General features: G+C 37.8%; 1 protein-coding gene across 1 annotated transcript in view; it reads left to right on the plus strand.

The window, feature by feature from the left end:
- The window catches only part of FER (FER tyrosine kinase), a 459,090-nt gene that overhangs the window by 103,054 nt on the left and 336,297 nt on the right, over positions 1 to 19,739 (plus strand). The window contains exons 5-6 of the mRNA XM_068979562.1: positions 17,061 to 17,244; positions 19,302 to 19,439. Of these exons, the coding sequence (XP_068835663.1) occupies positions 17,061 to 17,244; positions 19,302 to 19,439 (322 nt within the window). The remainder of the gene's footprint in view (positions 1 to 17,060; positions 17,245 to 19,301; positions 19,440 to 19,739) is intronic.

Below are 19,739 nucleotides of genomic sequence, written 5' to 3' on the forward strand. Positions count from 1 at the left end.
TCCATCTTAGGCTGCAAAGAATGTATAATCAATTGATTATACCCAACTGAATGCTGAGTTCCAGAGAATAGCAAGGAGAGATAAGAAGGCTTTCTTAAATGAACTTTGCAAAGAAGTAGAGGAAAACAGTAGAATGGGAAAGACTAGAGATCTCTTCAGGAAAATTGGAGATACCAAGGGAACAGTTCATACAAAGATGGACACAAGAAAGGACAGAAACAGCAAGGACCCAACGGAAGCTGGAGAGATTAAGAGGAGGTAGCAAGACTGTGCAGAACTATACAAAAAAGGTCTTACTGACTGAGGCCACCACGGTGGTGTGGTCACTCACCTAGAGCCAGACACCCTAGAACGTGAAGTCAAATGGGCCTTAAGAAGCATTACTACCAACAAAGCTAGTGGAGGTGATAAAATTCCAGCTGAGCTATTTCAAATCCTAAATGATGATGCTGTTAAAGTGCTGTACTCAACATGTCATCAAATTTGGAAAACTCAGCAGTGGCCACAGGATTGGAAAAGGTCAGTTTTCATTACAGTTTCAAAGAAAGACAATACCAAAGAATATTCAAACTATCACAAACTGCGCTCTTTTCACGTGCTAGCAAGGTAATGCTCAAAATCCTTCAAGCTAGGCTTCAGTAGTATGTGAACTGAGAACTTCCAGATGTACAAGCTGAGATCAAATTGCAGACATTCATTGGATCATAGAGAAAGCAAGGGAATTCCAGAAAAACATCTGCTTGATTGACTACACTAAAGCTTTTGACCGTGTGGATCACGACAAACTGTGGAAGATAAAAAGATGGGAGTACCAGACCATCTTCCCTGTCTCTTGAGAAACCTGTATGTGGGTCAAGAAGCAACAGTTAGAACTGGTTGACTGGTTATAGAACAGTTGACTGGTTCCAAATTGGGGAAAGAGTATGTCGAGGCTGTATATTGTCACCTTGCCCATTTAACTTCTATACAGAGTACAGCATGTGAAATGCCGGGTTGGATGAAGCATGGTTTGAATCAGGATTGCTGGGAGAACTGTCAACCTCAGATATGCAGATGATGCCACTATATTGGCAGAAAGCAAAGAGTAACTAAAGAGCTTCTTGATGAAGGTGAAAGAGAAAAGTGACAAAGCTGGCTTAAAACTCAACATTCAATAACTGAAGATCATGGCAACCCGTCCCATCACTCTGTGGCAAATAGATGGGGAAAAACTAGAAACGGTAGCAGATTTTATTTTCTCAGGCTCCAAAATCACTGTGGATGGTGACTAAAGCCTTGAAATTATGGTTTGATCTTCTTGCTGTCCAAGGGACTCTCAAGAGTCTTCTCCAACACCACAGTTCAAAAGGATCACTTCTTTGGTGCTCAGCTTGCTTTATGGTCCAGCGCTCACATCCATACATGACTACTGGAAAAACCATAGCTTTGACTATATGGATCTTTGTTGGCAAAGTGATGTCTCTGCTTTTTAATACATTGTCTAGGTTGGTCATAGTTTTTCTGCCAAGACGGAAGTGTCATAATTTCATAAGATCCATATAGTCAAAGCTATGGTTTTTCCAGTAGTCATGTATGGATGTGAGTGCTGGACCATAAAGCAAGCTGAGCACCAAAGAAGTGATCCTTTTGAACTGTGGTGTTGGAGAAGACTCTTGAGAGTCCCTTGGACAGCAAGAAGATCAAACCAGTCCATTCTAAAGGAAATCAACAGTGAATATTCATTGGAAGGACTGATAGTGAAGCTGAAACTTTGCTACTTTGGCCACCTGATGCAAAGTGCCAACTCACTGGAAGAGACCTTGTTGTTGGGAAAGATTGAGGACAGAAGGAGGAGGGGACGAGAGAGGATGAGGTGGTTGGATGGCATCACCAACTCAGTGAACATGAGCTGAGCCAGACTCTGGGAGAAAGTGAAGGACAGAAAAGCCTGGTGTGCTGCAGTTCATAGGCTTGCGGAGAGTCAGATACTACTTAGCAACTGAACAACAACAAAGTCTACAAGTGGTAAATTCAGCTTTTGTACATCTAAAAAAGATTTTATTTCACCTTTTTTTTTTGGAAATATATTTTGCTGGGTATAGAATTTTTCTTGGCAGTTTTTTTTTTTTTTTTTTCTTGTTAGGTCTTTAAAGATGTTGCCCTTTGGTGCTCTGAAGGAGAAATCTGTTCTAATCATTTTCTTTGTGGCTGTACATGGTTTGTATTTCTTTGGCAGCTTTTAGGATCTCCTTCTATTTATTAGTGATTTTGAGGAATTTTATTCTGATACTCCTTTATGTAATTTTTTTGTGTTTATGGGTTCTGAGCTTCTTATATCTGGAAGTTTATAATTTTTGTCAAGTTTGGGGCGCTTTCAGCCGTTATTTCTTCACACGTATTTTCTGTCTGCGTCTCTCCCTCTCGTTTCCTTTGAGGACCCCAGGATGTGCGCACCATGCTATTTGCCTTTCTTACAGCCTTCTGAGGGTCTGTTCACTTTCGCCCTTTGTCCTGTTCTGTTTCTGCTTCCTGCTGGTTAGTTTGTATGGTTACGTCTGCAGTTCTATTGACCTTGTCTTCTGCAGTGTCCAACCTGCCTTTAACTTCATGCACTGTATTTTTCATCTCAGATATTATAGATGTGCCTGAATAATTATGATTTGGGTCTTTTCTTCAACCTTCCGTATATCCACTTGACACATTCACCTAAATTTTTGAGTCTTAGTGGGCTTCATCCTTCCTTCTCATTTGTTGGTAAAGTTGTCTGAGTTTATTCGTTCCCAGATTTTGTTTGTTTGTTCCGCCATCATCTTGTCTATATTGTAGAAAGTACGCGTCATCTTTATCCGCATACTTCCATGCACAGCCTTGTTTGTACGCCATGTTTGTACCTTTTTCAAAGTTAAAAAATACTTCTAAGGAGTAAATGCATGCTAATTTTATAAAATATAAGGAATGCTATATAGTGTTGAATTAAGTGAAATTAAATATGATTTTCCTTTGAAGTTCTATAGTTTGCTCGAAGATATACTGAAATATCAGAAAAGATATTCAAAACAACTGCTTCACAGCTGTGTATTCTGATACCTAGAATTACACTAATGGTTTTATATTTACTAAGCCTCAGAATACCCACAAAGACATTTGTGGGGCTTCTCTTACATGGGGGGAGCCTCATTGTGTCTGCTTTGCGCATATCATACTCAGGAAAGACAGGATGAACTCTTCCACACTATACATGCCCATACCAGTCAGTCTAGAGAAGCTTGTGAGGAACCTTCTTCATCAGCTTTTATAACAAGAGAGAGGAAACAAACTCTTTTTCAAATTCTTTTCTTCTGTATGAGAAACAGAGAGGAAAACGAAAGGATTGGTAAAACGCCTGATTATCTACCAGCCCTCACTCACCCAGAGCAGACAGAGTGCCAGCGTGTCTACTGCTTGAGCTGTGGGGGATTAGTTGTAAGTCTCATTCAAAAGTAAAATTTTCAGTAATGGGAAAGTAGATTTTCTTAAATTGCCTCTTCATGCGTTATGAATGGTTCTGTGATTTATTATAGCCAATTAAAAGTGATTAGATCCATTGAGTTGTCTCTTTGGAGTACTTTAATTATGAAAACCAGTTTGAAATGAGCCCAGACTTGAGACAGATGGTTGAATTTGTGTTTAAATAAATCTAAATCTTAAAAATGAATGAAACTTAGGAAAAGCTCTTTTAGTTGATTTCCTTGAGTCCACTAAGAATGGCAACTGGCTTTCTTATTTGATAACCCCTAAATATTGGGGATTAAAAAAATTCAGAATCATGTATGAATGATGTATGGAGGTCCCCTAGGAAAATACTCTGAAATTCAAATTACCTACCTCTCAGTTCAACATATGGAAGAAATGTGTTTTGAATACAGAATTTACTAAAGACCAAAATAGAGTTCAGGCTGTGTTTGTTGGTTTTTGGTCTATTGAAATGAGCTGAAAGTGGGAGGTTTTTCTCTTTTTTTGGATCTACTTATTTATATATATCAGCAGCTAACTTATGGCATGAATGCTTTTCAGTGTATGGAACTTAATACGATAGGACTTTTACAAAGTCATAAGGAATAATGATACTCTTAATTATTAATCTAATTTACATTGGGTTAAAGCTGTATAAATTGGAATGACATTTATAATATTTGCATCAGATGCTGAAATATTATGTGGGATAGGATATGCTACATGATTCATTTATATTCTGCAGATAACTTCCTAAAAATAATATGAAAGAATAATTTGATTTGTCCCTCCTTTGCTTAGTTTTATTAAGTAAATAAAGCTAAGTTTCATATACAACAAGATTAACAGAAGTTATATTCTTTTGCTGATTTTCCTCTATATTTTCTAGGTGAGCTCCTTAACAATATTAGTTTTGGACTTGATTACTAGAAAGATGATATAAACAGATGCAGAAGGTAAAACTGTAATCTTCCTCTAACTTTTAATTTAAAAAAATTATTTAAGTTTACTTAAAAAAAATAAGAACTATCTCAGTTTGTGCATTTTCTCGTTATATACCAGGCACTGTCATCTGTATAAATGATATTGTAGATAACGGAGCACAGGAAATCCCTGCCTCTTGGAGCTTGCGTTTCAGAGCAGAAGCCAGCTGATTAGTGAAACGTATAGTGTGTCAGGTGATGAAAGGTGTGATGGGGAAAACCTGGTAGGTAGATAGGATGCAGAGGATGATCAAGTCAGGTGTCACAAAGGAAAACATTTAAATGAAGGGTGAAAAGTGAGGGAGTGAACATGTGGTTATCTGTGCTCCAGAGAGAGGGAAAGTGGAAGCGAAGTCCTGAGATGTGTGGTGCCTTTGAGGAGTGGCACAGATGCCTGTGTGGCTGGAACTGAGGGGCTGGTGAAGGGAAGGTGTGGAGGCACGAGATGAGAACGGAGACGAAGAACGATGGTAAGTGGAAGGGACGCGCCGGTTATGTGGGGTCTTGCTAGGGCTTCCCTGTAGCTCAGTTGGTAAAGAATCCGCCTGCAATGCAGGAGACCCCAGTTCGATCCCTGGGTTGGGAAGATCCCCTGGAGAAGGGAAAGGCTACCCATTCCAGTATTCTGGCCTGGAGAAGTCCATGGACTATATAGTCCATGGGGTCACAAAGAGTCGGACACGACTGAGCGACTTTCACTCTCACTTTGCAAGTGGGAAGCCTTTGGAGGGTTTGAGCAAAGGAACGACATGAACTTAAGTTTTAAGAGTAGAATTCTGTTGGGAGCCAGCGTGAGGAACTCCGCCCATGGCAAAGGTCATGAGGAAGGAAGCTTGGCATACGCAAAGGCGTGATCAAGCCTCAGGAGACCCCCTGTTCCCGAGCATCTACCCCAAAACCAGAGTACTTTACGGGGAGCTCTCCCCCATAACCATTTCTGTCAGAGAAGGAGTTAACTTGCAGCTCCAGTTAATAAAAATTCCTGGGCGTGACAAGAGTGTTTCAACTTACGAACTCTGGAGGTTCTCTGGCCTGCCTGATCAGGCTCGTCCGGCCGCATGTGATTGTTTACAGCCTCCCAACTGTGAGAGGCACGGGATGTTTTAAAACTTTCTAAATACAGACTCTTTTGAGAAGTTAGAAGATTATTAGTATAGCATTAGTAGGTTGATTAGGAATTATACTGGTGAAGGGTTTTTTCATTTGTCCTGCCAATAATTACTGCTAATTCCCTGCCCTGGGTGTGACAAGGATGTCTCAGGTCAAACCTCTCTGCTGACAGACTAGCTTGTGTGACAGCCTCTCAGCCATAAACAGCACAGAGAGTTTGGAGTATTAGCATAGGGCTTTTTTCATTGATGAGTCAATGATTGCCATCAGGCCTCCATATCCTTAGGCACCTGGGAATATATTAATCAATGTATTTAGAATATAGAAAAGGAAATATAGTAATTTTTGATGTTAGTAATACTAGACTTTTGAGTTAATCTTCTCTTTTGTTATAGATCACTGTACTTTGTTATAAATCACTATAAATCACTATGCTATGTAACTATCACTATCTTAAGACAAAATAGATCTTAAGGGGAACATTGGTGAAGGGTTTACATTTGTTGAGCCAATACTTGCTGCTAAATCTCCATATTCCTGTCCTTGTAATGAATATAACTAGCATATAGGAGAAATAAGTATTAACCTTTAAGATTAATCATGTTAAACCTTAGGTTAAGTAAATTCCTTTCTTGATTGTAACTCACTACACCCTCACCTTATAGGAATGCAACTTTATTTGGAGGGTGGCGCCTGATTTAAGAAAAAAATCACCCCTGGAAAAATAAGTTTTCTGGTTAACTGACCAGTATCAGAAAGGGCCATAAAATGTCAGCAGACCTCATGGCTAAAAGATGATGAAACTCATAAGACCTTTGTATAATTTTATTTGAAGCACCTGATTGTGACAAGGGTCAGGTCTGCTGACCCCCGCGTGACTCTGTATTCATCCCTATGTCTAACAAAAAGGTATATAAACAAACCTGAAAAATGAAATCGGATCAGTTTCTGGAAAGACTGATTCCCCCGTGTCGTTTCTTTCTCGCTCCCCGTTTTCCTGGCTGAATTCCCATCTGAAATGTGGGTACTCACCAAGCCTGCTAATTCTGCCTGGGTTTCTGAGATCAGACCGGGGAGGCCTCAGTGCCTCCTCTCCTTTGGGAGAATGGAAAGACGCCTGTGGCCTATGTAGGTGGTGATTGGTATTCCATGTAAACCAGCTGTTCAGCCTCTTTTCTCCACTAATTCTCCTACTACACTATCTGTTTCTAATCTCGCTCTATATCTGTAATTAAATAAGTTTTTTCCAGGACGCCGACTCCGTCCCCACCTTTGAATCACCCTGGATCCACCGGGGCTGGACCCCGGCAGAATTCTGGTAGCTTTGTTGAGAATAATATGAGTGGTTGGGGAGGAATGGAAGTACTATTACTTCTCGGCTACTGGAGTAATCCAGGCAAGGGCTCAATACTTTCTTGGACCTGGCTGGCAGCAGCAGAGGTGATGAGAAGTGGTCAAATTCTGGGTATATATACACCATTGATTCTTGTTATTTGTGGTAGTTACATTCTATGAAATCAATGTGAATACTGAATTAGCATTAGCTGATTACTGAATCGTTGCCCTGGGTGAGGATAACATAAGAATTTGGATCCCTTTAAGCAGGGTCACCGGAGAAGGTGATGGCACCCCACTCCAGCACTGTTGCCTGGAAAATCCCGTGGACGGAGGAGCCTGGTAGGCTGCAGTCCATGGGGTCACAAAGAGTCAGACACCACTGAGCAACTTCACTTTCACGCATTGGAGAAGGAATGGCAACCCACTCCAGTGTTCTTGCCTGGAGAATCCCAGGGACGGCAGAGCCTGGTGGGCTGCCGTCTATAGGGTTGCACAGAGTCGGACACGACTGAAGCAACTTAGCGGCAGCAGCAGCAGCAAGCAGGGTCACAGCATTTTTGACAGTTGGTCAATACACCACTTTATTTTTTGTGTGCTTCTGTTTAAAGACACCTTCTTTAATGTATATTGTTGACTCATTGATATTAAACTCACAGCTAGCAGTGTTGTAATTCATGACTCAACAGAGCTATCTGACACATATTTGCTCCATAAGGCACGTCGCAGGCTTCTTGAGCATAAAAGCACCAGGTAACACTTTGGCACAGTGCTGGGGGATTATTTTAAACAGCAGAATTACCAACAAAAGGATCATAAAAAAATTATTTCTGCCGTCTTTATTAATTTTTCTTATTGTGTAAATATACTTGCTTTGAAGCATACATATTAAAACCAAGTTTTTTTTCTGTCATTGAGACTTTTTATCTCTAGGGTAAATAACTGAATTTTTAGATATAATGAACATTTAGATACTTTTGAGCTTTAATGAGTTTTTACAACTTTCTATTTTTAATTCTGGCATTATTTCAGAACAACAGAAGTTTAGGAAGATTAATACAAAGAATTCTCATATATACTTCAGCCATATTTTACAAATATTAATGTTTTAGCAACATTATCATCTTCGCTGTACATGAGAAGGAAGCTGAAAACTGGTTCCTCTGTCTTTTTGACATGTTCCTGTTATTTATTGAGCACTTATTTTATGGCTCATCTTATACTTTTCCTATTCTGGGTTTTGCTTCATTTCTCTAAGGATCTGTAGCTTTCACTTAGTGGAAAATGATAGTTAAAAACCAATGTTTGTCCCTGGGTGTGCTCATTGCTACTGGGATGTCTTTGTTCTCAGTAGACAGAGATAGGAAATGAGCGAGTGCACACAAACATACAGGCATACATCTGTGCCGACTTCTGTATCTGTTGCTCTATCTGTATTGAAACTGAAGTATTCACATTGGTACTTCTAATTCTCCTCAAACACCAAACAGCTCGCTCTGTCTGTCCCTGTTTACACATTTGCGATCTCCTCCTTTGACAGTGAGAAACCTGGCTGCTACTATTTGCAGTCTGCTTATCTGTTCAGCCCTAAAAGGTGACTTCAGAATTGCAACTCATGCCTCTGAGAAAAAGAAACCTACTTACTGCAGTTCAGTACTTGTTTAGAGCCCTTTTTGCCTTTTGTCTTCCAGTGTGGCCAGATGTTGTTTGCCAAATTACTCGGGTTAATTTTTCTATTCCCCACTGTTTACATTACTAACTGGGGAGAGCAGTTTGGTTCTTGTTTCTTGTTGTCCAGTTGCTCAGTCATTCTGACCCTTTGCAGCTCTGTGGACTGCAGCACGCCAGGCTTCTCTGTCCTGCACAAACTCCTGGAGCTTGCTCAGACTCACGTCCATCAAGTCGGCGATGCTATCCAACTACCTCATCCTCTGTCGTCCCCTTCTCCCCCTGCTCTCAGTCTTTCTCATCAAGGTCTTTTTCCAATGAGTTGGCCCTTCACATCAGGTGGCTGAAGTATTAGAGCTTTAACTTCAGGATCTGTCCCTCCAAAGAATACTCAGGGTTGATTTCCTTTAGGATTGATTGGTTTGATCTTCTTGCAGGCCAAGGGACTCAAAAATCTTCTCTGGCACCACTTTTGCTTCTATTGTATCCTATTTTAAGTTGCATTTCCTCTCTTACCCTAGTTGACTTTATATATTTTGTTAATGGTTAGACATTCAGTTCAGTTCAGTTCAGTTGCTCAGTCATGTCCAAGTCTTTGCAACCCCATGGACTGCAGCACTCCAGGCTTCCCTGTCCATCACCAACTCCCGGAGTTAACTCAGACTCATGTCCATAGAGGCAGTGATGCCATCCAGCCATCTCATTCTTTGTTGTCTCCTCCTTCTGCCTTCAATCTTTCCCAACCTCAGGGTCTTTTCAAATGAGTCAGTTCTTTGCATCAGGTGGCCAAAGGATTGGAGTTGCAGCTTCAGCATCATTTCCTCCAAAGAAATCCCAGGGCTGATCTCCTTCAGAATGGACTGGTTGGATCTCCTTGCAGTCCAAGGGACTCTCAAGAGTCTTCTCCAACACCACAGTTCAAAAGCATTAATTCTTCAGCGCTCAGCCTTCTTCACAGTCCAACTCTCACATCCATACATGACCACAGGAAAAACCATAGCCTTGACTAGACGGACCTTTGTTGGAAAAGTAATGTCTCTGCTTTTTAATATGCTATCTAGGTTGGTCATAACTTTCCTTTGAAGGAGTAAGTGTCTTTTAAATTTCATGGCTGCAGTCACCATCTGCAGTGATTTTGCAGCCAAAAAAAACAGTCAGCCACTGTTTCCCCATCCATTTCCCATGAAGTGATGGGACCAGATGCCATGATCTTCGTTTTCTGAATGTTGAGCTTTAAGCCAACGTTTTCACTCTCCTCTTTCACTTTCATCAAGAGTCTCTTTAGTTCTTCTTCACTTTCTGCCATACAGGTGGTGTTATCTGCATATCTGAGGTTATTGATATTTCTCCTGGCAATCTTGATTCCAGCTTGTGTTTCTTCCAGCCCAGCGTTTCTCATGATATACTCTGCATATAAGTTAAATCAGCAGGGTGACACTATACAGCCTTGATGTATTCCTTTTTCTATTTGGGACCAGTCTGTTGTTCCATGTTTAGACATTAATGGTTCCAAAACTCAGAACTGTATAGAACTATATTCTTAAGGAATATCTCCCTCATTTCTCTTTATTTCTTATACAAAAATCATAATATTATGATATGCTTTTTCATTTTGTTTTTCCACCTGACACTGTGTCCTGAAAGATCACAGTATTTCAGTTTGTAGATTTTGTTATTCTTTTTAACTGCTGCATAGCACTTCATTATAAGTTATTTAAGCACTTTTTTATGTATGGGCATGTTTCAGTTTTTTTCAATTATTTACACTACTACCATGAATAAACTTGTATATAAAGTTTTTTTTTTAATTGTTGAAGCAGTGTCTTTATTTTTGAAGCAATATCTTAAGTGTAAACTTCTAGAAGTGTGAATGTAGCGTAACAATATAAATGTGTGTGTAATTTTGTTAGATATTGCCAGATATCCTTCTATAAAAATTATACCAATTTACATTCCCACCAACCATGTATAAGAGTATTGGTTTCTCCACATCATTGTCAGAACAGTGTTTGTTAATTTGGTAGGTAATTTTAATTTACCTTTCCTCTACTATGAGTGAGGTTGAACATCTTTTCATATCTTTAAAGGCCATTTAAAAGTAATTTTTAGTGAATTCTTTTGCCCATTTTTTAAAATTGAAGTTTGATTTTTTTCCCCTATAATTTAAAGAATTTGAAGATATATTACAGTGAATAGTCCCTTTTCTGTTATACGTGGGACACAAATTTTCTGGGAGTTTGTTGGTTGTTGTTTGACTTTATAGTCTTGTTTTCCCACAAATGATGATATTCTAGCTGCTCATAAACAAACTGAGAAGTAAACTCTCCTTTGTCTCTGTCCCAAGAGCCTTGTATCTTTTGCCCGCATCTGTGAAATTGAGGCAACCCAACTTTTTCGCTTGCCGAGTAGGGTACAATCTCATGCCTTTCATTTTTGTGACAGAAGTATGCGTCCTTGTATTTTTATTTGCTTTTCTGTAGGATTTTTCTTTTTTTCCTTTCAGAGTTCTTTCATCTTACCATTTCTCCCTCTGAAGAATCACCTTTCTAAGACTGCCTCCCTTGCCTTTCACATGCATGTTAAAGTACCTTTCTCGAGGTTGGTTCTGTGATCAACGGTTACACTTTTTCAGTACTTTCATGTGTAGGGTAGACCTGCATACTCTGATGGTGGTTTTAGACGTTACACTTCTTCAGTGTTTTCACGTGTAGGGTAGACCTCGATATTCTGATGGTGGTTTAGACTTTACACTTCTTCAGTGTTTTCACGTGTAGGGTAGACCTCGATACTCTGATGGTGGTTTAGACTTTACACTTCTTCAGTGTTTTCACGTGTAGGGTAGACCTCGATATTCTGATGGTGGTTTAGACGTTACACTTCTTCAGTGTTTTCACGTGTAGGGTAGACCTGCATATTCTGATGGTGGTTTAGACGCTACACTTCTTCAGTGTTTTCATGTGTAGGGTAGACCTGCATACTCTGATGGTGGTTTAGACGCTACACTTCTTCAGTGTTTTCACGTGTAGGGTAGACCTCGATATTCTGATGGTGGTTTAGACGTTACACTTCTTCAGTGTTTTCACGTGTAGCGTAGATCTGCATATTCTGATGGTGGTTTAGACGAATCTTAGGCACACTGCTAGCTCTTGTATGTCTCCCGTTTCTCTTCAGTGCATTTTTCTTTTTATTTCCCTTTTTTTCCCCCCAGAACAGTCTTTGGTGCCCATGAAGGCTTGCAGTGGGAGGATGCAAGATCATTTTCAAAGATTTGATGTTTATTTTTCTACTCACTGCAGATTTAAACTTTGAACATTCTCTGTTATACTGAGGGTGCAGGTTTCATTTGTTTTTCTTTTTGTTCTTTATTATATTCTTAGATAATATGTGGGTGATTCAGAATTATGCTGCTACCCCTATTGTAGCTACTCAGAATCCCCCCATTCATCGCATTGTTATTAGGAATATAGATTTGACCATGAAATATCATTCAATTTGTCGGTTATTAAAAGACTGTGGGTCAGTTGAATCTAGCAGTCACTGTGTACAAGGAAATGATATTGCACAGAGCTAGGGAGCTTGCTCTTTAAAGGTATTTTATATTGAATTTTAAAATATCACTATTTTAGTTCTTTGAACAGTCTAAAACCTATAATGTGTTTCAATAAATATTTCTTGATTGATACATAAAATCTTGTTATACTAGTATGGATGCATCTCTTATATTTTTTAATACTTTATAGGAACATATAATCAAAAAGATTGTTTTCCGCTCTCCAAATTCTGTCTTATTTGTTATTAACTGTGCGTCTGACAGTTTTCTGCCACTTAATTTCTATCACAACCCAGTGGATTGAGTAGGGCAGACAATTTAACTCCCAGGATTAAAAATTAGAAGCTGAAATTTATATTAAATGGCATGCTTGGATTGTACAGCTAATCGAAGGAGAAACCAAGATGAAAAGTGACTTCTTAACTTTGTTATTGTCAGAACATGACTGAGTAAAATAGATAGCTTATTCATTGTTCCCACATAGCATACTTGTTCTTACTTTAGCTTCCATGAGAAAAAAACACATGCAGACATTTGGGCCAAGTAACTTGTAAGTTAAGATGAATTCTTGTTCATGTTCTTCTTACTCAGAGTAATAAGTATTGTGTAGTTGAGAAGGAATGTTTTGAAAGAAAGGAAAAATGTAAGGTGATAAAACGTTTATTTATCCACATCAAAGCAGAGACTACTTGCAGGCACTTTACTTTTGGAAAATAATCACTTCTCATTTGTTACCCAGAGGCTTTTCACCATAATATTTAACAAATGGTAAATGCTTCAGAGGTTTTTAATAAAAAATACTTGGCTTTCTAGACTAACTTAATGACTAGTCTAGCCTGTCTCCTATAAATGTCAAACATCTGTAATTGAGTTTTGCTGGCTTCATAATATTGTTTGTGGCATGACATGTTGTATACACACTATATTATTACAAACATTAAATGGATTTGTCAACAAGTGGAGGAAAAAGAATTGTAATTTAGTCTCTTTTGTGAATTTTGTTATGTGGAGGAGGAAAAATTGGATGTTTTTCCCCCTGTTAATTGACACATAGAATGACTCCATGCCCTGCTTCAGTGCTTTTTGGCAGTAAAAAAAATAAAAGCATACATCACCAGAGGTATGATTCTGTGTCTGTCATTAGAATTTATTTACTGTGTGTAGTTCACATTAATTTTAAGCTAAGGTATGGTTATGTAAAAGCTAGGAAAGTATAATGTTGATCTGAGATATTCTGAACTAAAATGCTATGCAGCAGGGATCATGGTGCATAGTTTTTGTAATATATTTTGTTAAGTGAATAGAATTTTAAAAAATTTAGTTATAACTGGTTTTCACACTGTATTACTATTTCTTGAATTTACTTACATAGTCTCTTTGGAACCCTAAATATTTTTTTAAACAAATCAAGTAAAAGTACATTAGACTCTCTTTTCAAATCATGGCATGTTTTTGGTGTTTTTGAAACTTTTTATTAATATCTCCAAGGGAGGAAGTACAGGGTGCACGCATAAGTGTGACCAAGTGCGCGAGTGTCTGTGCGCCTGGAGGACAGCGGACTACACTAAGACATTCCCCCGATTTATTTCAGTTTCAGACCCAAAGCTATTTTAAAAGAAATTTTCATGCTATGTATTGTTATTATTATTATTATTTTAATATAATGGATTCTGCCTTGGCTGTTTTCAGAGGCTTTTAATTGTTTTCTAAACTTGCAGACGAGTACTGGTAAGCTGTTTATAGACTTTGGCTACCTAGCCTTCTTCAGATTGTTGGTCATACACTGTATCTGATAAACCACGATGTCACTCAGTCATGTCCGACTCTTTGTGACCCCATGGACTGTAGCCCACTAGGCTCCTCTGTCCATGGGATTTTCCAGGCAAGAGTACGGAGTGGGTTGCCATTTCCTTCTCCAGGGATATCTGATAAAGAGAAAAGAAATTAGCTGGGAAGTTCTTAAGTTTTCTAATATTATTTTGGATAATAAAATGTTAGTAAGCCAAGTGTAACATATTTTATGAGTCATTTCTATACCAGCTAGAAAGACAGATGGTCGTGTACAGCTTAAAAATCTGTGCAAATAGGAAGACAGATGGGTGGTTTAAATAGTTTAAATGTCTCCATGAAAATGTTTGTGTGGAAAGCTTTACTCCTGAAGTTACACTAAAAATATCTGAGTAATTAATTGGGAATAATAGAGTTTATACAAAGAAAGCAATATTTTTTATGCAGGGGGAAAATGTGGAATACATTGAATTTGCTAGTTATAATTTTAAGCTTACGGTGGAAATCAGCGAATTAGAATACAGTTAGGATGCAGTTAGGGTGCAGTCCTCAAACAGTGCTGCCTTGCTTTCTGACTAGGGCCATGTGGGCTCTAGAAGGCGTCTTTATTTCTTGGCGTTGATTTAACGGCCTAATTGTACGTGAAATTTTGACATGTCGTCAGAATTTGTTGAATATCAAGCAAGAGCACCATAAACCAGCTTAAAAATGATGAAACCAATAGAGCCAACTCTAAGAAAAGGACGTTAGAAAGCACTGCTCTCCACTTTCTGCAGCAAATTTCCATGGACTTTCACTGCAGCAGGTGTTCAGGCATTAATGTGACTCAGCTCCCAGCTGAAAGATTTGCTCCTGTTTGATTGGGCATACAGTTTGGATCTCAGGTGACAGCTTCGTATGGGAGTCTCTGCGTGAGTTGTGTGGGTTGGTAGAAAAGGGGATTGTTATTTTAGAGGAAGGCTGCAGGACTGATCATAGATGTATCAGTTGTACTGGCTTTTGGAGACTTTTTGGGAAATGTATTTCTGCAAGAATGATGTTAAGTAGCAATGTTTATGGCCAAATTATTTATACAGAGTATTCGATGAAGAAATGATTAAAGTAACTGCACATGTAAGCAAATGTGTTCCTAAGAATGTTTAAAATCATTCGTGATTATTATTATTGAAGTGTCTTATTAATTGCTAAGTTAAAAAATTAACCTTCATGTCATCCAGAGTAAGTTATAATCACTTTAGGAATTTATATTAACAGAGGACAAAAATATATTGGTTTCTGAGTGAACATTTTTAAAAATTAAAAATTCAGATGATAGAATTTTTTTTAAAAAATCACAGCATCCTTCTTAATGGTAAGAATTTTTAAAATGAATTTCTTATTTCAGTTATATATTTTGCAATTTATATGACTATTCACTAGTTCATGGCGTATAATATATTGTCCTGTGTGCTGTAATCAAAAAGTGAGAAAATCTACTTCTTTGCTAGCTAGTGGCATCTTTTTCTGATCCCTTCAGATCAGAACTGAGTTAATATATTTGCCCCTATACTCCTGCTGTAGTATTAGGACCTTTCCAGTCAGCTGTGAAAGGGCTTAGGAAAGACACTCTGGTGATTAAATTATCTTCTCATCAACGAGTTCTTTATGTCATAAAGTGAAATAGGTTATCCAGGGCAATGTTTTGTGAATAATTTGGATAATTATTAAAATACCCTCTTGTGCACAAACAAGCTGATGTCTGTAACGGGAGAAGTCAAGCTGCAGCTTCCCTGGAGGAGTCAGTGATGGTTCTGGTGTTTGGAAACTCTAGAATTTGTTGGTAATAGAGACATGCCAGTTTGCTGGAAGGATTTGTCTGCTTTTTCACCAGCTGAATGTGGCTCCTTTCCTTCAGAATTGGCAGAGTGAGGAGAAAGACAAAATAGTTCCAATTCTGTTGGTCTGCCTGAGGAAGTCTGATGTCTTCTCTCTCTGCAAAAACTCTGGGTTGTTCTCTGCTTTTGGCCCTGGGCTGGGGACTTTCTTCAACAGGAGATACTTTTCAGACTCCTGTCTATAGGGAATATCCAAGTGGGTGCTGAGCCTAAACAGAGTGGAAGCAGAGAAAAGCCTCTGGCGTCAAAAATTCTCAAAATAAGTTTTATTTTGGGGGAAAGATTCATTTGGTGAGCTCTCCTTGGATGGAGGGCAAAAACTTGAAGTCTAGACAATTGACAAGAAATATTTGCTCCGTTTGCTTAAAAAATGGAAGATTTGCTTAAAAATTTTATTTGTTTATATCATCATTCATTTATGTTGTCAACCTATAAATATTTTCTGAATGATTTTAGTAAGGGAATCATAGAAATTTTTAATTTATTACTTTGTCATCTTCTAGACTTCTGTATCAAGTCTAAATTTCTCTGCTTGATTTTCAAGTCATTCACAACCTAAAACTGTCTTAGCTATACAGCTTATTTCCTTCATTTCCTCAAAACTTGCTATCTTTGAGCTATTTATTTGCTTGCCTATGTAACGTTGCTTATTCTCTCCATATTTTCACTCAATATTCCAAACCACCAGACCATGGGCTGTTGTCAAAGACTCTGTTTTGCCAATTGCTGAATTCACAATGTCTAGCACAGTTCCTGGGGATGAGCAGTTAATAATTTTTATTGAATGAAATGAAGGAATAACTGGAGAAGGAGAGTGAGGTGAAGGAACTATTGTCTCGCCTGTTTTCTTATACCTTTCCAGACTTGCCTTATCTTTTAAGGTCTGTTTTCTCCACAGAGTCTCCTCTGACTTCCCTGGTCTTTATCGATGTCTCAAAAGTAGACCTTCAAATTTAACATTATTTACAAACTTTCTAGTTTTCTTGGCTATGCAGTTTCACGTGTACTGTCATTCCAATTTGGTGTAAGCTCTTTGAAGATGAGAAGGAGCAAGTATCTGTACAGTTTTTCAAAAAGATTGTATATTGACCTTTATTCATCAAACAGCTCCTGCAGGGTACACTTGCTTCAGAGCATCCTTTGTATAAAGTACTGACAAATTAATACGTGTTCAGTAGCCTTTTGATTATTCATAAAATATATGAGAAACTCAGTTTGCATACAGTGAAGACAGAACTTTTAAAATGATCTCTTAACTTCATTCAACTTTTTTTTCCCCAGGGAAAGAAACTGAAAAGGCTAAGGAACGTTATGATAAAGCCACGATGAAACTCCATGTGTTGCATAATCAGTATGTTCTGGCGTTGAAAGGGGCACAGCTTCATCAGAGTCAGTATTATGACACTACGCTTCCTCTGCTTCTCGATTCCTTACAGAAGATGCAAGAAGAAATGATTAAAGCGCTGTAAGCTTCATTTCCCATTTGATGTAAAAGTCCTTCCTGAAGTGACTGTAGCATTGCTTTTTCCTCCCGGTTAAAAGTTTTGTATAAAATTTGTCTTTGTTTTGTAAGCTGTGTCACTGGACTAGCTCAGAGGGTGTTTCAGACCTTTTCTCCCTGGGTCCTTCTTGATTTTCCTGTCTGGTATCCCTTCATTTTATGCTCACTCACTCTTCTTTTTGGATGCTTTTGTTTTGTTCCAGTTAGCTGGAAATTTAAATGAAAAAAAAATCATTATTTTGATAAGCATTAAAAAGTGGATATCTATCTGTAGACCACTTGAGCATCTGATAATCCCAAAGGAAATTGTTTATTTATTTATTTGCCTGTTTCTAGTCGTATGAGATTACAGTGAACAAGTGTTTATTGAAATTGTCTGTATGCAAAGCACACTGGTGCTTGGGGATGTAGAGATGAGTAGGGCACAATTTTTGCCTTCAGGGGGCTAACAGTGTTGGTTAGTAATTCACATGCATACATGTTTACCATACATATCAATTCAGTACACCACCCTCTGGTAGACTTCATCTCATTATTAATGCTGGTGAGTCCTCATTTTTCCAATGAAGGATAAAGAGATTTTAGTTAACTTGAATATGTCAGCGTTTAAGGGTATTGATAAAATAGTGAAATGCCTACTTAAAATATTTAATTAGTTATGTCTTCTTTAAATTATATATTATTGACTTATAAATTTATATTTCCTTTCCTACTTTCATTTTATGAATCAATGTTTTCTCAAACTCCCCATATGAAATAATAGTATCTTTACCGTCGTGAGAACATACTTTAGAGACATTTAATAATTTCACAAGTGTATTACCTTTACTGTCTAGTAAATTTTTTTAGATCTAGCATTTAAAAATAGAATATCACTAAAGTTGAATGCTTTGTCACACGCATTCATATAACATTAGGAGACTTCTTCCTTTTTTCCCCCAATTTGTCATAAAGATGAGTGTTAACATCATAACAACTTACTGTATTGCTTTTTAAGAATTATCTAGAGAGGCTCATTTACACTCATATCATCCAGTACTTTCAACTGTGAGGCCCCAAGGACATTTACTAAATCTGAATTGATTTTTCTACCTCGCTCTTTTCTTTCAACTGTATCTATCAGGTGATTTCTGTAATTGTTCAAAATTTGCATTGCCTGAAGCAGTTTGAATTTAATTTATTTGTTTTTTTACCCAAATAGTATTTCACTATTCAAAATAAAGTAAAAGAATTCTTCAAAATAAGAGAGATTTTGTAAGGATTCCTTTTTGTGAGTGATGATTTTGGAAAAGAAAATCAGGGTCTTATATTTATTTGGGTACATTCAGGATGAACATGTCTATCCACACTTTTTAAGGCTACTAAATGAGCAGTTGTGTATTTTTACAACATAGCATTATCAAGTTGAGGATTAGGGTCTTTGCAACAGAATAGTTTTCTTTTTGCACTTATTACGTTAGGGTAATAACTGTTATGATCATTTTTGCTACTGACTGGCAGTCAGAAGAGATTGAAAGGTCATTGGAGATAGAAGCCAGATAAACTCTGAGTATAATATGGAAAAGAACAGAGGCCGAGGAGCAAGAGAAGACCCAGGAGGTCGGGCTTGTGAGGAAGCCGCACACAGTGAAAGTAACATTCCCGACGCAGGACCTGACCCACAGGTCAGGAGCTGACCTGATCTCCATGTGGCGGGACCAGCCTGTCTGCGGTACTGTTTAGAAGTAGAAAGTGATCAGTTCAGGCTTCCATTTTTGTATGTTAGATAGATGTTGAAAAATGTCATGTTGTAGATCGTTTGCAATTATTCTGTTACATCAAATGTTAACTGTTAATGCATACATTTCTATACTCCGTTTACTTCACTATCCAGGTAAATGAATGAAATAAGGTGGTGCGTGGAGCCACCGTCTGTAAAAATTGGCATTACATTTCTCATTTTTATCATTCCAAGTCCTGTCTGGGCCTGTGTTTCCCTGATAAAAATTTAAAATGTTGTAAAACTTTCTTCTTCTTTTCAGAAAAGGTATATTTGATGAATACAGCCAGATAACTAGTCTTGTTACAGAGGAAATAGTGAACGTTCATAAAGAGATTCAAATGTCGGTTGAGCAGATAGACCCTAGCACAGAATACAACAATTTCATAGATGTTCATAGGTATGTATAGATGCTTTCATTCTTCTTTCAGTATTTTTGACAGTATTATGTTTTGCCATGTATTATTTAATGAATTAAAATAAGAAATACTGACGAACTTTGTTAGGACATAGGCTGTGTCATACTAATTTGTCTGTTTTTAATTATTTTCAAAGTCCTTTCTCAGTGATTATAACTATTGATATTTAATTTATTTAATGATCTTTAAAAGTTTTTCAGTTGTTACTACATCATTGCTTAAACCCATATTTAATTCATGAAGTAATACTTTCTTTGTAACAATTATGTAATAATAATAAA

Source organism: Capricornis sumatraensis, chromosome 9, assembly GCF_032405125.1.
Source record: "Capricornis sumatraensis isolate serow.1 chromosome 9, serow.2, whole genome shotgun sequence".
Taxonomy (NCBI): domain Eukaryota; kingdom Metazoa; phylum Chordata; class Mammalia; order Artiodactyla; family Bovidae; genus Capricornis; species Capricornis sumatraensis.